The following is a 21,544-nucleotide window of genomic DNA, read 5'->3' on the forward strand; positions in this document are numbered from 1 at the left end:
GTACACTGATTCTGCACATTTGACTGATTACTTGCCTTTATTTCCTACTGAAAACTGATATTCAGTGAAAGAGACAGGGCATGTTTTGTATTGTCAATGAAAATGTAAGAAGGCAGTTATGTTATAGGCTCCGTTTTCTTATAAATATGCATACTAATATGTGCATTTGTATTAGAAATAGGCCTGTACGATATACATTTGAGGTGCTAATTAAAAATAAAGGTATTACAGAAGTGAATGAATTTAAATATCTTGTCATAACTCTAGACATTAATTTAAAATTTGATAGTCATGTTAAAATCATAAGTAAGAAAGTTAAGCCAAGTCTAAACTCTTTTCGTTTTATAAGATTTTTAACATACCATACTGCAAAGTTATACATGCACACAATGATATTCTCTCACTTACATCGTGGTCACAAGCCTCTTTAACTACATTGAAGCCTATTGACTCGATTTATAAACAAGCAGTTAAAATTATGGACTTAAAGCCTATGCGATGGCATCATTGTGAAGTTTTATGTAAACATAACCTTTTTATTTTTGATAGTTTTATTAAATTTAATTATCTTAAATTGGTTTTTAAATGTTTAAATAATCATGTTCCAATCCTGTTTTCTGATCTAATCAATAGGCATCAAACCTCTCACAGAGTCACAAGGGCAACTGCTAATGGTGACTGTCTAGTACCAAAGTGTAAGACCTCATTTGGTCAATCTGTCTTCTCTGTAAAGGGAGCCAAACTGTGGAATGATTTACCTGTTAGCTTAAAATCAGAAAGTAATCTAAATATGTTTAGTAGTGTTCTTAAAAAATGGTTGAAAGCAAAACAGCAGTGTTTGCACAAATGGTCTACTGTTAGTTTGTTGGATCATGTCGCCTTTGCTTTTGCTCCAGTAATTTTATGCAAAGAATTATAATGCTGTGTATATGTTTTTTATTATAGTTCCATTTTGTCAATTTGGTCAAGCCTCCTGTGGACACCAGTTGAGAATTAGCAAGTTTGCTTAAACACTTAAACAAATGCATTTGGTTGTCCAGTGTAATTGTGATGTCCGTGTCAAATAAATAAAAATAAAATAAAATACAGTGAAGATAGCGGTCATATAAATGTGCAGCTACACGACGCCTCAACATTTTTGGTGTCTGTTAAGTTAATGTCAAAATGAAAATAGGCAGTTCCTCATATCATGTTTTCATTTTATTGTTAAGATAAAATGTGAAACAATGTAGACAGTGAATGAGGTTATAGAGTACACTGTTCCCTTTGAAGATTTACTAGACATGTCCTCGGGAGTTTGTTTTCCATATCAAACTTGCGAAGTCTGAACGTACAAGGAGAGGATGCAAGGCTGAACTTTGTGTAGGCTACTTAATATTGAGGAAAAAGCCCCAATGCAGCCACGCCTCAGTTTTCAGATGTCTCCGTTTTCCTCCATCCACACTAACACAGTGCAGCAGCATTTTAAAATGGAAAGGCGTAACCACAGCAAAACTTAGCCCTTTTAAAACTATTACATATAAAACATATTAGTGTACACAGGGCCTTAGTATCTTTCAGTCATTTTGCTTCTCAAGTTTGTACCTAGAGTTAAAAATGTTTAAATATTTGTGCTAAAAAAGAAGGCAAATCATTTTTTTTTAAGGTAGCACAATGCATGCTAATGTGTTATAAGTGCAAAATGCTCATGTTCCTTAAAGCTAAGTGCTATCTGACAACACTTTTAGCATTTTTTTGGCTCAAATTATCTTAATATACAAGTTTCTAAATATACAATTGTTTTATTGTGTTATTGTAATTATGTGTTTCTCATTCATTCATTTTCCTCCGGCTTAGTCTCTGATTTATCAGAGGTCACCACAGCGGAATGAACCGCCAACTATTCAAGCAAATGTTTTACACAGCGGAAGGGCATCTTCCAGCCACAACACAGTACTGGGAAACACCCATACACTCACATTCACACACACACTCATATACTACGGCCAATTTTGTTTAGCCAATTCACCTGTAGCGCATGTCTTTGGATTGTGGGGGAAATCGGAGCACACAGAAATGCCAACTGGCCCAGCCAGCACTCAAACCATTGACCTTCATGCTGTGAGGCAACAGCGCTAACCATTGAGCCACTGTGCATCCATAATGTATTCCTTTGAAATCAATTATTAAAACTATATAGTTTTTCTTAGTAGTTTGTGCTTGATTTATTACGTCTTTTCAATTTTCAAAGACCCAAATTAAACCTTTGTCAGTTTTTGCACAGAAATACTCTCACAGATTTGCTAATCTTTGCATATTTCATGCTTACTGGATAAAGCCCTGGATAATAAAGCAGCAGCGTGTTCTTGTATCTTATCAGTTTTTACATTTACTGAGATAACTCAAATGTGTCCTCTCTAGTTAATCTTGGTTTCCTGTGGTTTGTCATTTTATCTTTTGAGAAAGCTTCTGTTATTTTCTTTTCATATATTACAGGCTATCTGAAATCACAGCTGGCACAGTATATCAGCAACCTGGAGCGTGTGCGTCTCATTCGGACAAAAAAAAGAGAAGGTCTGGTTCGGGCACGACTCATTGGCGCCACCTACGCTACAGGAAACGTGCTCACCTTCCTGGACTGCCACTGCGAGTGTGTGCCAGGCTGGATCGAGCCACTGCTGGAAAGGTGTGATTAGGCCTGTTACAGTAATCAATAAATTAACTCATTACATAGACATGACCTCATGGTATTTCGTGACGCAGTAAACAGTTGAAGTCAGTATTATTAGCCTTCAAATATTTCGCAAATGATGTTTCATTGTGAACAGCACTTTTTTGAATTTACCGGTAAAGTCGTTCCAGAAATGTTCCTGATATTTACTGCTATCACTGTGTGAAAGGGGCTATGTTTCTATCCAGCTATTTTTATGCACATGCCTATATTTTGAAAATGTGCATAAAAAACAGATAAGCTTTTTATTCAATAAGAAAAAATGTGCATAAACTATGACAGAAACACTTTTACTGATTAAATTTCAATATGCGCATAAAAAAGTCATGTGATTTTGTTATTAAAGAGTTTACGTGATGATAAAAATAGGTGAGGTGGACGGCATTAATGGACAAACCAGTGGGCCGACCACATTGTAAAAAAATGCCTTAACCAAAGTTTGTCATCGCATTGGTTCAGCATTATTATTATTACTATATTATTATTGTTACCTCCAGAACTTGAGCATCTGTGCTCCCAAAAAGCGTCTCATCATTCATTGCATTTCAGTATCGTCTTCTGAGGTACAAGTAATTTATTATATAAAAAGAAGGCTCACGCAGCTTCTCATACCGCAGCAAATTCTATTTTCTTTTTGATATTTGGCACCAGTTTTTTTGTTTAAGGAAGTGACGATTTTGTTCTCTTTGACTTTGAAGATGCTAACACTGCATTATTTGCAAATCTTTTATGCGATATTCCAACTTTTGCGCATAAATTAAATCAGCACGTTTGGATAGAAATAGCTAATGAAAAAAAGGGGAATTTTCTAATTAAAAGCTGCAGTCCACTTGCATACATTTTTGTAGAAGGACATTTACATTTTACAGATTATATTAGGATATTGGCTTTTTGATCATGCATTTACAGAATCTAAACAGTTTTGGTTCTTGAAAGTGTTTATGCCTATTTGCATTATTATGCTGTTGTTTAATCATTATATCAACAGTGGCTTAAAATTATTTTAAAATGACAATAATATTGTTATCATATAACTTTCTGACAATATACTTGACAAAAAAGTATTATTGATTGACCTAGATGTGATTACTTGTAAGTTTGCAAATTGTTTTATGTTGCCAGTGTGATGTATTTGATTTTATAATCTTTTTTTTCCCCTCAGAATTGCAGAGAATGAGACCACCATCATATGTCCAGTAATCGACACCATTGACTGGAACACATTTGAGTTCTACATGCAAACAGAAGAACCGATGGTGGGCGGTTTTGATTGGAGGTTGACATTTCAGTGGCATGCAGTGCCTGAAATTGATCGCAAGATACGCAAATCCAGAATTGACCCCATTAGGTTGGTTTCAGATCAACATTCCAATCAAGCTGAAACAGATTATAAATGTTTAAACTGACACACATTTATGGCATTTCAGATCTGTTATTTATTGGACAGTGGACATTATTAGAAGTCTATTGGACAATATTAGTTGTAGTTTTATATAGGCAAAATTATTAGAAATAATTCCTGGGAAATTCTGTTTAATTATTTCCCAAGTTTAACAGAACAAAGAAATTTTCACGTTAATTTATATCATATTTATTTCTACTGGAGATTTTTATTCCATTTATTTGGTTGGAATAAAAGCAGTTTTTACATAAAAATATGTTCAATATTATTAGGAATTGTTTTCCAATTGGCTACTGAACAAACCAATGTTGTCCAATGATTGAATCCAAGTATTGTGCATTTAATTGTGTTCTTATTTCCTGCATTTTCACATTTAGATCCATCTAGCAATCGTTTAAATAATCATTTCACCCCCAAATCTGAATTCTGACATATTTTACTCACACTGATGCTTTTTAAAGCTATACCAACAAAAATGAAGCTATTTTTAATCAAATTCGAGATTCTTTGTACCTTTATTAAAAGAATTTTCAGCCAAAATCAGGTTGTTTAAAATGTAAGTGACTTTTTATTTAGTAAAACATTGAATAAGATTTTTAGCTGAAACCGTGGTCTTTGGTGGTCATTGGCTACCGGAATATATAGAGTCCGAAAAAACACACAGGCAAAACAAAACTAATACCTGTGGCTCTTGACGATACTTTGAGGTTTTATGAAACAAATGGATTAGCCTGTGTAAGAAACTGAATGTCGTTTACAGCATCATCTTAATTCCCCAACCTTAAATCCTTATATCCTAACTTCCTATTGCATAATGATGTGTGTATATATATATATATATATATATATATATATATATATATATATATATATATATATATAAAATACTGGGGATCTGAGAATACAGGAGCAATAGATATTAATTTAGTTTTGCTTGTATATGTTTTATTTTTGACTCTCAAAGTAGCTGGTTTGCATTTTAAGAATCACCAACGACCACAGTTTCTAAAAATAACTAAAAATATTCTTTAAAGTTCTCATGAAGTGCTTTGAAATGTGCACTTTTGTTCGATGTGTGACAAAATTTAAGGGTGGGACATGCAGTAGCCCCTCCCCTTTAGCAAAACTAGCCAATAACATTTAGTTTTTAATCACAGCTCTGCCATGGCTCTGGATATAGCAATATACTCTCACCAGCCACTTTATTAGGTACACCTTACTACTATAGTACTGGGTTGGACCTCCTTTTGCCTTCAGAACTGCCTTAATCCTTTGTGGCAAAGATTCAACAAGGTACTGGAAATATTCCTTAGAGATTTTGGTCCATATTGACATGATAGCATCACGCAGTTGCTGCACATTTATTGCCTGCACATCTATGATGCAAATCTCCCGTTCGACCATATTCCAAAGGTGCTCTATTGGATTGAGTGATGGTGACTGTGGAGGCCATTTGAGTAGAGTGAACTCATTGTCATGTTAAGGAAACCAGTCTGAGATTATTCACGCTTTATGACATGGTGCGTTATCCTGCTTGAAGTAGCCATCAGAAGATGGGACACTGTGGTCATAAAGGGATGGACATGGTCAGCAACAATACTCAGGTAGGCCGTGGCATTGACACAATGCTCAATTAGTACTAATGGGCCCAAAGTGTGCCAAGAAAATATATATATATATATACCATTATACCATTACACCACCACCACTACCAGCCTGAACTGTTGATACAAGGCAGGATGGATCTATGCTTTCATGTTGTTGATGCCAAATTTTGACTCTACCATCTGAACGTCCTAGAAGAAATCGAGACTCATCAGACCAGGCAACGTTTTCTGTTGTCCAATTTTGGAGTAGCACCCAGTGTGGTCTTCTGCTGCTGTAGCCCATCCGCCTCAAGGTTGGACGTGTTATGCATTCAAAGAAGCTCTTCTGCCTACCCTGGTTGTAACGAGTGGTTATTTCAGTTACTGTTGTCTTTCTATCAGCTCGAGTCTGGCCATGCTTCTCTGACCTCTGGCATCAACAAGGCATTTTCGCCCACAGAACTGCTGCTCACTGAATATTTTCTCTTTGTCGGACCATTCTCTGTAAACCCTAGAGATGGTTGTGCGTGAAATTCCCAGTAGATCAGCAGTTTCTGAAATACTCAGACCAGCCTGTCTGGCACCAACAACCATACCATGTTCAAAGTCACTTAAATAATCTTTCTTCCCCATTCTGATGCTCGGTTTGAACAGCAGCAGATCATCTTGACCATGTCTACATGCTAAAATGCACGTGATTGGCTGATTAGAAATTTGCGTTAACAAGCAGTTGGACTTGATAAACCTGATAATACATAATAAAGTGGCCGATGAGGGTATAGCAATAGATTCTTGAAAGGGGACAGGACATGTCAGATACTTGAGAGCATTTGATTGGTCAGAACATTTGATGAGAAGCTGAAGTATGAGGTGATGTCAAAAAAAAAAAAAAATTGATCTATTTGGGCAAGAAGTGATGAAACTGCAAGTTTTGGATGTCTATATTACTCGATGTTTGTATTTATTTATTTATTTATTTATTTATTTATTTATTTATTACATAATGCAAATTGTATCATTGTTTTGGAGCACACTAGCTTACAGATATCCTTAAAATTCTTTATTTTTATTTCATGGGGACTTTAATGTTCAGCTGAAGAAAAAAAGGCACCTACATAATAAATGTCCAGAGGCCAAGTAAATGAACAGTATATTTTCACATTTTTATTGAACTACCCCTTTAAGGTTTTCTCTCTTTCTTCCACTTAAAAAACCCTCAGAAAGTAATTTTTCACAACGAAAGAGCCTGAAATAGGATTGCTTATTGTGCTGATTAAATTCAGATTCAGTGCACTGAATAGACTCAATTTAAAGCTCGGGCTCAGGGGTACATTAAAGTGTGCTAGATTTCTCTCCAGGCCCGTCAGAGGGCAGACCCAGAGGCGCTCGCTGCAAACTAAAGAAGCACTTACCTGCTAGAAAATTGGTGCTAGGGAATATCTCTGATGAATTGCCAATGCTCTGATGCTTTTGGTTTCACAGGTCTCCCACTATGGCAGGAGGCCTATTTGCCGTCAGCAAGGCCTACTTTGAGTATCTTGGCACTTATGACATGGGCATGGAGGTCTGGGGAGGAGAGAATCTGGAACTTTCTTTCCGGGTAAGACACATGAATTAATGCAAGCTATGCCGCATTGGTGATTTGCATTAACTTCCCATGGGCTCTTGTTTGCATGAGAGAGTGAGTGTTTATAATTAGACACATCTCTCGTGTTAGATTTCTTTGTTTATTTAGCTTGTATGTAAAAATCAAGATTGATGGATATGGAAACAGATTACAATGCTGTTTCTTCCAGGGTTGTATGGCATTCATGTATAATTGATGTGCTGTGAACTGGTATATAAAAATATGTGGGGAATAAAGCTGGAGAAGTGCCTAAAAAGGAGTTTTGTTGTGTCTCAGCGCATCCCGAAGCGCTGTTGTTATGTTTTATTTTTGACAGGCAGCGCATTCTATTAAAATCAGAATCAGAACTTTGCTTTTTGAAAATGTTTCAAAAGTATGTGACATGTATCTGAATAAATTAATAAGGGATGCGCTAGGAAATACTTTATGCATATTATTTTTATTTGCAAAATTAAGGTGTCATTTTGTTTTCCCGATGACACTTTATTAAAAAAAAATTTTTTTGTATTCTACTTTAATATGCATGGGGCAGTAAAAAATATATAAAAATGTAAATGCTGGTAAATTTGTTTGAGCATCCTAAACAATGCAACTGGTTTGAAAACTTTTATTTTTGTCATTAATTATGTTTAAACAATATATTTTTGAAATAAATGATTATTCATTATTTTATTTTTTGACACTAGTAGAAATTACACTTACAGTTGAATTATTAACATAGTCAGAATTATTATAAGTCAGAATTTTTTATAATTATTCATAAGTAATTTAATGTAGAAATTATGTTGTGAATCGACAATTTTTGAATAAATATGTATTATTTATTCATATTACTTCACCTTAATTGTAATTATTAACATTCTTTAATGTAATATGCATTATAAATGCAATAAATAAAGTAACAAATGTATAATTTTGCTTAAAAATCTTTTTTAGTCTCCTTTACAATTATGTATTGCCTATAAAATTAATGGTTCATTCGAATCGCTGATAATTAATAATGTAACACTTTACAATAAGGTTGTATCAGTTACTGCATTCGTTAACATGAATTAACAATGAAGAACACATCTGTTAAGCATTAATAAATGCCTGTTAATGTTGACTAAACATATATTAACGTGATGGTTAATGCATTCATTGCCATAAACAAGTTCAGCACGACACAATTTTTTAGAAAAACTAGAAAATATGTTGTGGGTACAAAAAATATTAGAAAAACTAAGTTGAAGTAATTAGAAAAATTTAATTATAAGCACTAGAAATTTTTTTTGAGCTAACTAGAAAAAATAGCTTATGAGAACTAGAAAACTTGAAAAATTAAATCATGAGAACTAGGATGCTGCGTTCACACCAGATGCGGATGAAGTGTGAAGCATGAGTGATTTACATGTTAACTCAATGCAAAGGCGCGAATAGACATCCTGCGGCATGATATGTGCGAATAAGGTGGCGCGAAAGATGCAATTCGTGCGAATGAACCAGTGCGAGTTGAGCTTGTTGCACGATTGACGTGGGTTGCACGATTGACGTTGAATTGGAAAATCCGAACTTCAGTGGACATTCGCACCGCGTTAACCAATCAGGAGCTTTCTCTTGTAGGGGCATGATTATGACATAGCGCCTGTTGTTGGTGTCCTGGAGGAAAAGCCTCCTGCCAACACCGGACAACAGTTTATCAAACTGGGCTTGGCTCAGTCGGAAGCACCTCTGAAGGCTTCCATCATCCAAGTATAGTTTCTGGAGGAATTGATGAACTCACAGAGCTGGGTGAACTTCTGAATGGATCTAGTGGACTCCAAATGAATCAACAATGTTTATCAGCCTTCCTAAACCACATAAACACAGCTATTCTCTCAATAAAATCCATGTTAGCCATTTAGCAATGAAACTAGTCACCGAGTCACCGGGCAGAGAGAAGCCCCACGCATGATGCGAATCCACGTCTACTGCGAAGTGAATTTGACGCGTGAATGAAGCGAGTAAACTCAGAATGTTCACACATCTATTTACGCACAAATAGCACGATTTATCTATGCGTACCTCGTCTGGTGTGAACAGCAGAACAATTAAGCTGGGGTAAATAGAAAAATTATGTTGCTGAAGAGAAAACTAAAACCTCAGCTGCATGTATGGCAATTCTTTGCCTCCACATTGTGCATTTAAAATCCTTTAACACACGACAAGCCACTGATTATTCCTTACAGAATATATAATTTATTTGCTTTTAATTGACTTTTATTATAAAAATTTGTTCAATACTTTGCAGTATTTGAACAGAAAAAAACTAGAAATTTAGTGTATTTGATGATTTAAAATTACAGTGCAACTGAATGAATTTGGATTCTTTTTAAAAACATTTTGCTTCTTGCAGGTATGGCAGTGCGGAGGGTCTTTAGAAATCCATCCATGCTCCCACGTGGGTCACGTGTTTCCCAAAAAAGCACCTTATGCACGATCAAACTTCCTTCAAAACACAGTCCGAGCTGCAGAAGTATGGATGGACACCTACAAGCAACACTTCTACAACAGAAACCCTCCAGCACGCAAGGTACCTTCATCCCTTCACCGTGGCCTCTTTGACATCCTGTACCATTGCAGTAATCTGAACAACCGTTGTAATATTTCCTCCTTTAACTACTTCAGCATTTATCTAGAAAAGTGCTGATCTCAAAAATGCTTGCTCACTCCTGAAGGGGAAGAAAAAAACATCGTGAAAGAGATAAATGACTCTCGGGTTTTGCTTGAATGCTTCTCTTCTATCAGCTTACAGTGTTTGTTCTTCCTTTGGCTGATGAAGATAATAAAACTAGGCCAAACATATATTATATCACCCTGTCTGACATGAATGTGGCGCGTAACTCCATATTACTTTGGAGAGAAATTACATTATTAATGACACAGATCTGTGATCAAATGTTAAATCACTTTGTGGCAGCCATGATAGGAGATGCAATGAGGCCAAATGTTTGTTTGACCTTCCTGTTTGAGTTGGAGACGTAAATCAGGTATGAACATGAGCACACCCTTCCCATAGCTGTTTTGGGTGTTGGTTAAAAGGATATGTCTTGTTTATCTGGTTGGGTGTCTTGAGTTTTGAGTTTGTTAAAAAAAAGTGTGTCGTGGCAATTCTTTTGTCAACTTCATGACAGCAATTGCTTGATCTACGTGGCGTTTTGATGATTCATATAGATCTTTAGTCAGATATAGAATACAGATGCTACAAAGTAAGTTGTCACTAGTGAAGTTGATGATATAGAGAGATATAAAGTTTTTTAGGATTAGGTTTAGAGACTTGAGTGAGTTTATTTCTCACAATACCAAAAAAAAGGTTTGAATTATTAGATGCTAACTTGGAAGAGTTAAAGACATTTGCTAAATTAATTAATAACACACACAATATGTGGCGCAAAAAACAAATTTTATAAACTAATATATGAAACAAATAAAATATGGAACAAAGTAGTGTCAAAAATATAATACAAATGTAGTTCTATGAAAAAAATGGTCATGTAAACTTTGATTTCCTACATAAATGTCAGAATTATGAGACATTAAGGCAAAATTCTGAGGTCAAAATTGTGGGAAATAAAATGAGGAGTCTAAAAGTCAGAATGGCTGGATGTAAAAGCAGAAATCGGAGGTAAAAGTCAGAATTGTGAGAGGTAAACTCAGAATTCCAAGGACACAAATGTTGAAATTACAGTTATTACAATTATTAGAATTGTGACTTTTCAAGGAAAAAAAGTAAAAATTTTGGGATGTAAATTCAGAATTTCAAGAAATAAATGTTAACATTGAGAGATGTAAACTTAGAATTCCAAATAAGTAAATCAAAATTGCACAATGTCTAGGAAAAATGGCAAAATGCTGAGATGTACACAGAATTACACAAGAAAAAAATAATTGTCGAAATTGCAGGATGTAAAGTAAGAATTCGAAGAATTGTGATTCGTAAATTACAATGTAAAAGTTTTGGAATTCCAAATAAGTTACAATTGCAGGTTGCACTGTGTGAATTTAACGGTACAAGGCAGAAGGAAAAAAGGCAGAATTGTGAAATGTATAATCAAGTTTTCAAGAAAAAAAAATTGCGGAAAAGCAATTATATTTTTCATACTAAAAACAAGCTTTAAACAAGATGTATACTCAGAATTCCAAATGAATAAGTCAAAATTGCAGCATGTTAAGTGAGAAACCCATGGGAAAAAAGCGGAATTGTGAAATGTAAACACAGAAACCCCCTACCAAAAATTTTGAAATTGCATGTAAAGTAAGAACTCCAAGAATTGTGAGTTGTAAATTTGATGAATTCAATAGAATGTAATATGAGAATTCTAAGGAAAGAAGGCAGAATTGTCAAACGTAAACCCAGAATTACAAAATAATCATTTTTGAAATTGCAGGAGTAGCTTTTTTAAAAAAAAAAAAGTATTCCATGCTGAAAACAAGCTTTCCTAGCTTTGCCTTGAGGCCTGATTTTGATGTGCTTCTGTAGGAATCTTATGGGGATATATCAGAAAGGATTGTCCTACGAAATCGGCTTCAGTGTAAGAGCTTTGAGTGGTACCTGCAGAACGTTTACCCAGGACTGCATGTGCCAGAGGACAGGGCTGGCTGGCACGGAGCGGTAAGTCTATAATATAATCCAGGCTATAGTCTAATTCTCTCCGGAGTTCCTTTTAATGGCATTCTTACTGTGTTTTTTGTTGGCTTTACATGGTGTAGGTTCGAAGTGCTGGAATCCACTCTGAATGTCTGGATTACAACGCCCCGGACCACAACCCCACAGGAGCTCACCTGTCCCTGTTCGGATGCCATGGTCAGGGCGGTAATCAGGTAACTAAAATCAGGAATACTTTTTACATACGGATTTTCCTTTTTGTTATTTACCATTCTGTTTCGAAAAGGAAAAAGTCATTATTCATTAAAAAAGCTAACGATTTATTAAACAACAAGATTAGCTAATTAATCTCGGTTAATCCTTTTCCATATTGAATGATAACGATATACATTTTGATATCAGTTGTTAATTCTTCCAGATTTGAAAGATTATCCCAACAATGACTGAAGCCACAAATTAGAGGGTCCTTTAAATAGCATAACCTCTAACATCAACACACTTCTAGATTCCCATTGTTGCACATTTCTGCTGTGTGATTGACTCTGAGATCAATATAGAGAAAAAAAATTCAGAGCTTATCATTGTTATTGACATAAATTTTATTGTGATTCGATATAATATCATTTTTCAGCCCAGCCCTAGCTCTTGCTATATTTTTTCAACTAGTAAAATTAGAAAAATAAAAAATAAATAAAAAAAATATCTAAAATACTTTGTGTCCTCAAACTACATTAATACAACTTTTAATAACACTCTAATTATTCAAACGAGCTTACTTATCTTAAGCAAAGTCCGTTTAAGGCAAGCCATTTTACTTGGTGGCCATCTTTGAAACGCCTCTCGGGCAGTATGCTCGGGCATTCTGTCTGAATGGAGAAACATCAAATTCTCCAGCGGCCTCATGTATCAACGCTGCATACGCACAAAAACTTTGCGTATGCCAGTTACTCAAGTTTGGATTTACTAACGATGAAATGAATGTGAGAATGTGCGTTGGTCCACGCCAACTTTGTGTCTGGTGTACGTGTATTTCTTGTGTGTGTTTGTTTTATTTCCATTGGCGACTCCTAGAGGCAATTGTCCTAAATTACAATGCAATTTGCAATGGCAGCTGTATGGGACTACATCATCCGCGTGTCTAGCAGGTATATAAGGTTTCCATACCATGCAGTTGACCAGCCAAACATTAAAGCGCAATTTGCAGCGATCGCCGGTTTTCCCAATGTAATCAGAGTGATCGACTGCACGCACATTGCTATAAAGACGCCATCTAAAAATGAATTTGCATACGTGAATCGGAAACATTCTATTCAATAAATGTGCAAATAATATGTGATGCTCAAATGTGCTTAACATAATACACAGTTATTAATGATTCCTACTTGTCTTCCTCATGATGAAGAGTAGGCAATATCTGATACGTAGTGAGAGAAAAACGAAGAATGAGTTCATCAGACGCTGGATTCGAACCGGTTTCATGATCGATTGTGTCAAAACATGTTGCCATGCATGCGCATTACGAGCTACGCCACTCACGCTGCTGTTTGCCGCTCTTTTTAGTTATGTTGTCTCTGTCAATCAAATGGTGATGGGCAGGAATCACTCAACTAGCTCATTCCAACGAGGTGTGCTATTTGCACTTAGCCTAAATAGACACTACGAAGTTTTACACCTTTAACTCAGGCCATTTCTTTTTTAATTCACTCACAGTGCGATATTCAGACCCCACTGCATTAACCGCGTCAGCTAAACTCTCCCACTCAATTTTTTCCTTTTGTTATTAATTCTGGAGGACAATCTTGCAAATAACACTGCTTTCTCTGGTCTACCTCTGATAGGATCACCTCCAATTCACATTCTGTGAAGTTTCTCTTCTTGCTTGCTTTTCCAATGCTTTTTCATTTGGTTTTGCCAAAGCAGAGTCATTACCATATTTATTAGGGGGAGGAGGCAGGGAGGGGTTTTGCGCTCGTGCACGTGCGCTCAGTTTCACATTAATTTGGATGTACAAAGAGAATATGCGCGGGATTCTGCAAAAGTAACCCAAAAGTACCGTATCGCATTACTTACCTTAAAAAGTAACTAAGTAATACAACTAACTACTTTTTTCAAGAGTATACACTTAGATGATGATTGATTATAAAGCTAGTTTGGCATGCTGTCCCGGGATCGAGCCCTGAGCTCATAAGATCCTCGAGCCGGAGCTCCCTCTCGTTTGCAAGGCGAGAGGGGAGTTTGAGCTCAGGTAGATCTCAAGAACTCCCATGCTGTAGTAGCTAATGAACAGATAGTGGTGTGATTGCTCTTAAGAGATAACTACTTACTAGGAGCATGTCTATGGTGACGATTTGGATTAGTCGATCAAATTAAGTTGCATGTTTTTGGATGGTAGGAAGAATCCGGGGAACCCCATGTGAGCATGGGGAGAACGTGTAAACTCTGCACAGAAATGTCGGCTGGCTTGCTAAGGACTAGAACCAGTAATGTTCTTGCTGAGGCAACAGTGCTAACCACTGGGCCACCGTGCCACCCATCTAGGAAAGGAGGAGGTGTAGGGGTGGAAGGAAGGATTCTTAAAAACGAAGATGGCTGTGATATGGAACTTGGGGTATTTATAGTGGCTTAGGAATCGTCTGATTGGTGAATCATAAATTGGATAATGCAAGACCAGCTACAAGCAATCATAAGCACATGATCCTCCCGAAATTAGTTTATAAATAAACTTTACTTGGGGAGTACCTCAATATTGTAATGCATTACTTTCTAAAGTAACCTTTCCCAAAACTGGTCACAATAAATTTCTAAGAAAAAAAAGTAAAGACATCTTGAGTGTTCTGAAATATTTGGATTTCAAATAAAGGCTTTTATTTATTCATCAAAGAATTACTACATCAATAGTGCTAGTCATTATTGTTAGCGCAATATATTCTAGCTTATTGCAGGCTTTAAAATGTAAATCTTTGTTGCATAAGCTCAATGGTGGAGGACAAATACATTTAAACTAAGGGAAGTGAGTAAGCTTTAAGAATAGGTAATTCACCGTTTACTCCACATCTCTGAAAACGGATTAAAAGGGGTTTTCTCTTAATGCCAATGCTATCAAGTAACCTCCAGTTATGCAACACCTACGACAGGAGATCCATCAAACCCTGTTTGTTGCGTTTGCTGTGAAACAAAGAAAGCTTTTTAATGCTGAAATATAATCCATTCAGAGAAGCGCTGCCCTTTGAGGTTTGGCATTTATCTGGTATCGCAGCTGAAGAAATGGATGAGTTTTTTGGGGATGTATATTTAATGGAAAGGGAAACCTGTGTGCGTGTCATTGCCGAGCATCATGGGACTCTGAAGTCACACCGTACGTGAGTGAAAATCAATGTTTCCACAGTCTGGGCTGAAAAGGAAACCTTAGCCAGATCTCCTTAAAGACAGACGTCTGGATGAAATATACATGTGGTGCAGTTTGATCCAGATGGCGCATCTGAAGAACACTGGAGATTCATTATTTCTCAGAAAAGCTGCACCTTTTACTTTCTCCCAGTCTAGTTTTTATTCCTGCTTTGCAACCTTTGCTCTCTAGGATTTACTACTGATCCTCTGTCGAGAGTATTTGCTTATGAATTATTAACTCTGCCTTGATTACTAACGATATCCGTACAGACATCCGTGTTTATTGCTTCCTTGATATTTGTTGCTGGGAGTGAGTTTTTCTTGAGGCATGTTTTTAATTAATTCCGCATGCAACAAATATTTGTCTCAAAATTTTTTCAAGCTGTTGTAGTTTGGTGGTTTCTAAGATAATAATAAACTGATCAAACATTGTGTGTGTGTGTGTGTGTGTGTGTGTGTGTGTGTGTGTGTGTGTGTGTGTGTGTGTGCGTGTGCGTGTGCGTGTGTGCGTGTATATATATACCCCTTTGATTTTTGATTTTTTTTTTATATTACCCAAATGATGTTTAACAGAGCAAGGAAATTTTCGCAGTAAGTCTGATAATATTTTTTCTTCTGGAGAAAGTCTTATTTGCTTTATTTCGGCTAGAATAAAAGCAGTATTTAATTTTTTATAAAACCATTTTAAGGTCATAATTATTAGCCCCTTTAAGCTATATATTTTTTTGATAGTCTACAGAACAAACCATCGTTATACAATAACTTGCCCAATTACCCTAACTTGCCTAGTTAACCCAATGTGTGTGTGTGTGTGTGTGTGTGTGTGTGTGTGTGTGTGTGTGTGTGTGTATGTATATATATATATATGTATATACCGGTAGTGTATATGTATATATATATATATTTTTTTTTTTTAAATAAGCTTATTGTGCTCACCATGGCTGCATTTATTTAATAAAAAAATACAGTATAATAATTGTAAAATTGTTAAATGGTATTGCACTATAAAATAACTGTTCAAAAGTAGTTTCTAATTTAATTTAATGATTTATTCCAGTAATTTTGAAAAAGAATTTTTAGCTTCATTACTCCAGTCTTTAGAGTCACACGATCCTTCAGAAATCACGCTAATATTAATAATAATGGTAATAGCAATAAAAGCAATAATGACTGGAGTAATAATTTTATTTAAATCTACATACAATAGGAAAGCATTTATTTAATTAATTAATTTATTTTTTTTACATTTAATAAATGCCGCCTTGAACAGAATAATTTTCTATTAAAAAACACATAAAAAAAACACTTTTGACTGGTACTGTGTGTGTGTGTGTGTGTGTGTGTGTGTGTGTGTGTGTGTGTGTGTGTGTGTGTGTGTGTGTGTGTGTGTGCGTGTGTGCGCGTGTGTGCGTGTGTGTGTGTGTGTGTGTGTGTGTGTGTATATATATATATATATGTTTTTATACACAGTAAAATGTATGTGTGGTCTTTAACAATTTTTTCAATAAAGATACATTTATTTATTTAATTTAAAGTGGCAGTAAAAACCTGCTTAAAAAGTTAAATGAAATCTAATTATTTCTATTTCATTTTTTTTTTGTTATTGAAAGTTTTGTTTATTGTTTACATGACAAGATAATACAACCTATTGTAGACCTATTGCAGGTAAAACAAAGACAAAAAAACAATAAATAAATAAAAAATAATATTGCCTTAAAGTTGCGGTCACACTGGGCTTTTCCTCCCATAGACTTGCATTCATACGCACGCGAATGCGTTAGACTGGAAACGCAGGGTCATGGGTTAAGTTTCGCAGCAGGCTGCGGTGCAAAGTTCAAGCTTGGTGAACTCTGACCTGCGAAATTGCATCACTTGACTGCGTGAGACCAATCGAGGATCAAAACATGGACAGAAATTTAAAACATGGACCGATCGCTTGCTTTTTTTAATGTCTAAACATCTTGTTTAATCCCGCCCCTTTTTGCAGCGCCGTACGACAGAATTTCGAACACACAAAGCCCAGTGTGACCGCAGCTTAAAAGGTAAATTAAAGCCTAAATTATTATATTGCATGAAAAGACATCATCAAATAAGACCAAAAGTCTTCCCAAACCACACAGGAACCCCTGCTTTTTATGTATTATGTAGTCATTATGTTAACTTGTTCTTTTTAGCTCTGGGGTTTTGGGAGTTTTCCAGTGTTTATAGATGACTCTAGCCGTCGCAGAGATCCCCACTATGATCACTGTGAACTCTTTTTTTAAATTTTTTTTTTATAACATTTGCCATCTATCTCATATTCATTTTGTTTGAAAAAATTCTTTCAAGTTCTTTTGAGGACAACAAAAATCATAAAGAAACATTATCTAATTGTTATATTTGCACAGCATTACTGTTTTTCAGTACAAGGTTTTTCTTTTCCTTTAGTCAAAGGAAGCCTCGGTATGTTGTTACTTTTGTATACTTGTGTGTGTGTGTGCATATATATATATATATATATATATATATATATATATATATATATATATATATATATATATATATATATGTATATGTATATATATATATGTATATATATGTATGTATGTATGTATATATATGTATGTATGTATGTATATATATGTATGTATGTATGTATGTATATATATGTATAGTGTACACTTAATTAAACAACAAAAATATTTAACAATGTTTTCTTTTTAAAGATTTATTTTGGTGTTTTTGCCTTCATATGACAGGGTAGTACTGTATATATACAGGAAGTAAAGTTGGAGCGAGAGGGGGACAGGATAGGGAAATGTCTCCTAGCGGGGACTCGAACTTGGGACAGCGCAGATTTGTCAGTGCATTACCCATGAGTACTATCAGTGCTGACATAATACTGTATTACTCATTAATATATAGTAATATATAAATTCATATTATGTTTTTGTTTTAGTAAAGTGAGCTAGATAGGCAAGGCAAGTTTATTTATAGAGCACATTTCATACACAATGGCAATTCAAAGTGCTTTACAGTAACAGGAATAAAAGAAACAAGTACAAGAAAATAAAAAAAACAAAGAATAAAAATGATTAAAACAGATTAAAATGTGTTAAAGGGCACCTATGGTAAAAAATCTTCTTTTCAAGCTTTGGACAGACATATGTGCATGTATGGTGTATAGACCGTCATATTGGGGTGATATAAGCACACCCAGTGCTTTTTTTTCAATTTAACAACATAAAAATGGTGGACCAATTGGAGCAGTTTTCAAACCGACCGCAACTTTACGTAGGAGAGCGGTCCCCCCGCCCACCAATATTGATTGACAGGCGCGTCATCATATCCTCAGTTTGTTGATTCACGTCCGCCATTTTCAGCGTGAGTCGAAGCGATATCACTAAAGGAACACCCTTGCTCTATTTTTAGATGCAAGGCTCATTGGGCTCAACACAAGAGCAATATTCTCCACATTATCGCTCTAATCGGAATTATTGGTTGTATCTTTAGGTAGGTTTGCAAACATGTGTACTTCTCATTGAGTCTACCTTATACTTCAGCCGTTTGCATTTCTCGCGATCCCAGAAGCTCCCTGTGATCTTAACTAGCATGCGTTTTAGAATTCTAAACATCGGTTACTATGAGGGTACACTCAAGTCGACGGCTGGGCGGCGCGGGCCGCTGCAGAAACCTATGTTTAGAATTCAAAAATGCGTGGCGCGACGATTTGGGACACGTTATGTTTCTGCCGCGCCACAGAGTGTCTGGTGTGCCGTGTCGCGGCTTCGAGCGGCGCATCCGGTGCCTCAGTCAAAGTTAATTCAGTGTGCGTGGTTATTAGTTTCTGTGTACAAGCTCGGCACTTGAAACTAGCACACAGTTGGCTGTAAAACTGTACAAAGACACAAATGATTTTGTACTCTCTGCTTGGTCTGTGTCAGAGTCGTACATGTACGACAGAATGCTGAACCTCTCACTCCAGCTCCTTCTCGCAGTCTGCCTGTCAGACTCTTGCAAACGCAGAGCGGGTAAGCTCACGGCCCCGCCCCCTTGTTACGTTGGCGGGAAGCCGAAACTAATTTACATATAAAGCAACACACCCATAAATCAGCAAACTGTGGACACGCCCCCAACATGACACTTTTTAACACATTATAATAAAAAATCTGAATTGTGTTTTGAACTGAACCTAAACTGGCGCACTCAGAAGAACCATAATATTATTAAATCATAAAAAAGAGGTAAACTATGTGCCCTTTAAAACAGGTTTTAAAGGAATGAAAAAGAAAAGAAAAAAGACATAATTCAGTAAAGGCACAGCTAAACAGATGTGTTTTAAGGCTTGATTTGAACGTGCCTAACGTTGGAGCATATCTGATCATTTCTGGAAGCTGTTTCCAGCAGCGGGGGTGTAGAAGCTGCAGATACTCGATGCTACCGTGCAAAATGTTAAAGCAATAATTAAGATGTTTTCATAGATATTAAATAACACAAAAGTTACAAATCAATGAACAGAATTTACTAGCTTGGAATTGAAGTGAACATACCACAAAAAAACACACAACGCAAAGCAAAACTAATCATAATTTCTCTCTCTCTCTCTCCTAGTACTTTGAGTACACGTCTCAAAGGGAGATTCGCTTTAACTCCGTGACCGAGCTGTGCGCTGAAGTTCAAGATGGAATGACACACATCGGCATGAAGCATTGTCCGCAAGACGGCGTTCCCAAACCTCCCAGCATCATATGGCGGTTCAGAGAAGTGAGTATCTCGCCTACAGCTCAGATAATCACAAAACAGCATGAGATAAGAAAACAAACACTGCCTGTCAACTCATTTCACATCAGATCTGCTCTCCTGTAGCAATTCCATAGCCTGAAATGATCGCTATCTCATGTGTTTTCAGGACGGCAGCATATTTCACCCTCATTCAAACATGTGTATCACCTCATATCGCACTGAAGAGGGCCGTGCAGATATCCAGATGAGAAGCTGCTCTACTGGAGACAAACACCAGCGCTGGAGCTTCGAGTGATTTTTAAACTCCACATCAAACTGGATGCAAGTGCAATTATACAAAAAAACGGCATTAAAAAGAAACCGAGACCTGGCATCCTTCATGAAGTGCCTTTGCCAACCAAAGTGGACACATTTGTAGTGCCAATTCTTTTGTTAGAGGTGTTGCTATCATGAGTCCGAAGTGCATATTCAAGCTACTGCAGTCAAATGTTTAATCGCGGTTAATCACATCCAAAAATAGGTTTGTATTCATATAAATGCCGGGACACACCACGCTGATGCCAAACAACTAGCGCAAACTGTGGTTTTGGTAGTTGTGGTTTTACCTGGACCAGAAAGCTGCCTGTGAAACACACCAAACGAATAGGGGGCCGTTCACATATCACATCTAAAAGCGCCTCGAAAGCACAAGCTCCTTTTTGCCGACTATCAATCGTTAACAAACTAACAAAACATTGCTGCAGCTCTCATATAAGTTTTAATAAAACTAAATAAAAAGCACTACAGTGTTTGGGTGCTCTGTGTTTGTCTGAAGGAATTAGTCTACTGAAATGTGTGTTTTCGATAGAAATTTTAAAGCTGATCGGTCAGTGCCTGTCATGTGACTTGCAGTGCACTCGTGGCATTTTCAACTGAGTGCACCTGGAAAGCACCAGCGTCTTGCGCAGCTTGCGTGCCGCTCCCAATATGCACTGCGCACCTCCATTGGAAATGACGAACTAGCAAACATATGTGAACGGTCCTAACCAGTCAGAACGCTCAGCCAATGGCGATTCTACATACATCAACAAGCTCCAATGACAGGAGAACTTGTAGAACAGACCAAACCAACTAGCCAGACTGACAAATCCCAATGGCCGACAGTCAGCTTGGTGTGTCACGGACTTAATATGTGTGCCTGTACTGTATATATTTATTACGCATTTTTAAATACACACATATATAAACTCCAAAAATATAAATATAATTATAAAAAAAAAAAAAAAAAAAAAATTATATATATATATTTATATATATTTATATATATTTATATGAGCAATATCACATGAGTATTAGTGCAATGTGGCTGTATGTTGGGACTAGTGGGAGGCGTGTGTTGGCTCGAGGCCGCAGGTCGAGTGGTTTAGTGTCCCACCAGTGACGATATACAGCCATATCGCACTGCTATGAGTGTAATATTGCGTTTATACAACAGTTCGACGGCACA

At 36.3% G+C, this 21,544-nt stretch overlaps 1 protein-coding gene across 1 annotated transcript in view; it reads left to right on the forward strand.

Annotated features, from left to right (window-relative positions):
- Positions 1-21,009, forward strand: part of poc1bl (POC1 centriolar protein homolog B (Chlamydomonas), like) — a 42,789-nt gene extending 21,780 nt beyond the window's left edge. Inside the window, exons 4-11 of the mRNA XM_056479853.1 lie at positions 2,476-2,665; positions 3,873-4,058; positions 7,181-7,298; positions 9,700-9,876; positions 11,824-11,955; positions 12,054-12,164; positions 19,927-20,079; positions 20,225-21,009. Of these exons, the coding sequence (XP_056335828.1) occupies positions 2,476-2,665; positions 3,873-4,058; positions 7,181-7,298; positions 9,700-9,876; positions 11,824-11,955; positions 12,054-12,164; positions 19,927-20,079; positions 20,225-20,353 (1,196 nt within the window). The 3' untranslated portion in view covers positions 20,354-21,009. The remainder of the gene's footprint in view (positions 1-2,475; positions 2,666-3,872; positions 4,059-7,180; positions 7,299-9,699; positions 9,877-11,823; positions 11,956-12,053; positions 12,165-19,926; positions 20,080-20,224) is intronic.
- Positions 21,010-21,544: the final 535 nt, after the last annotated feature.

This window comes from Danio aesculapii, chromosome 19 (assembly GCF_903798145.1).
Source record: "Danio aesculapii chromosome 19, fDanAes4.1, whole genome shotgun sequence".
Taxonomy (NCBI): domain Eukaryota; kingdom Metazoa; phylum Chordata; class Actinopteri; order Cypriniformes; family Danionidae; genus Danio; species Danio aesculapii.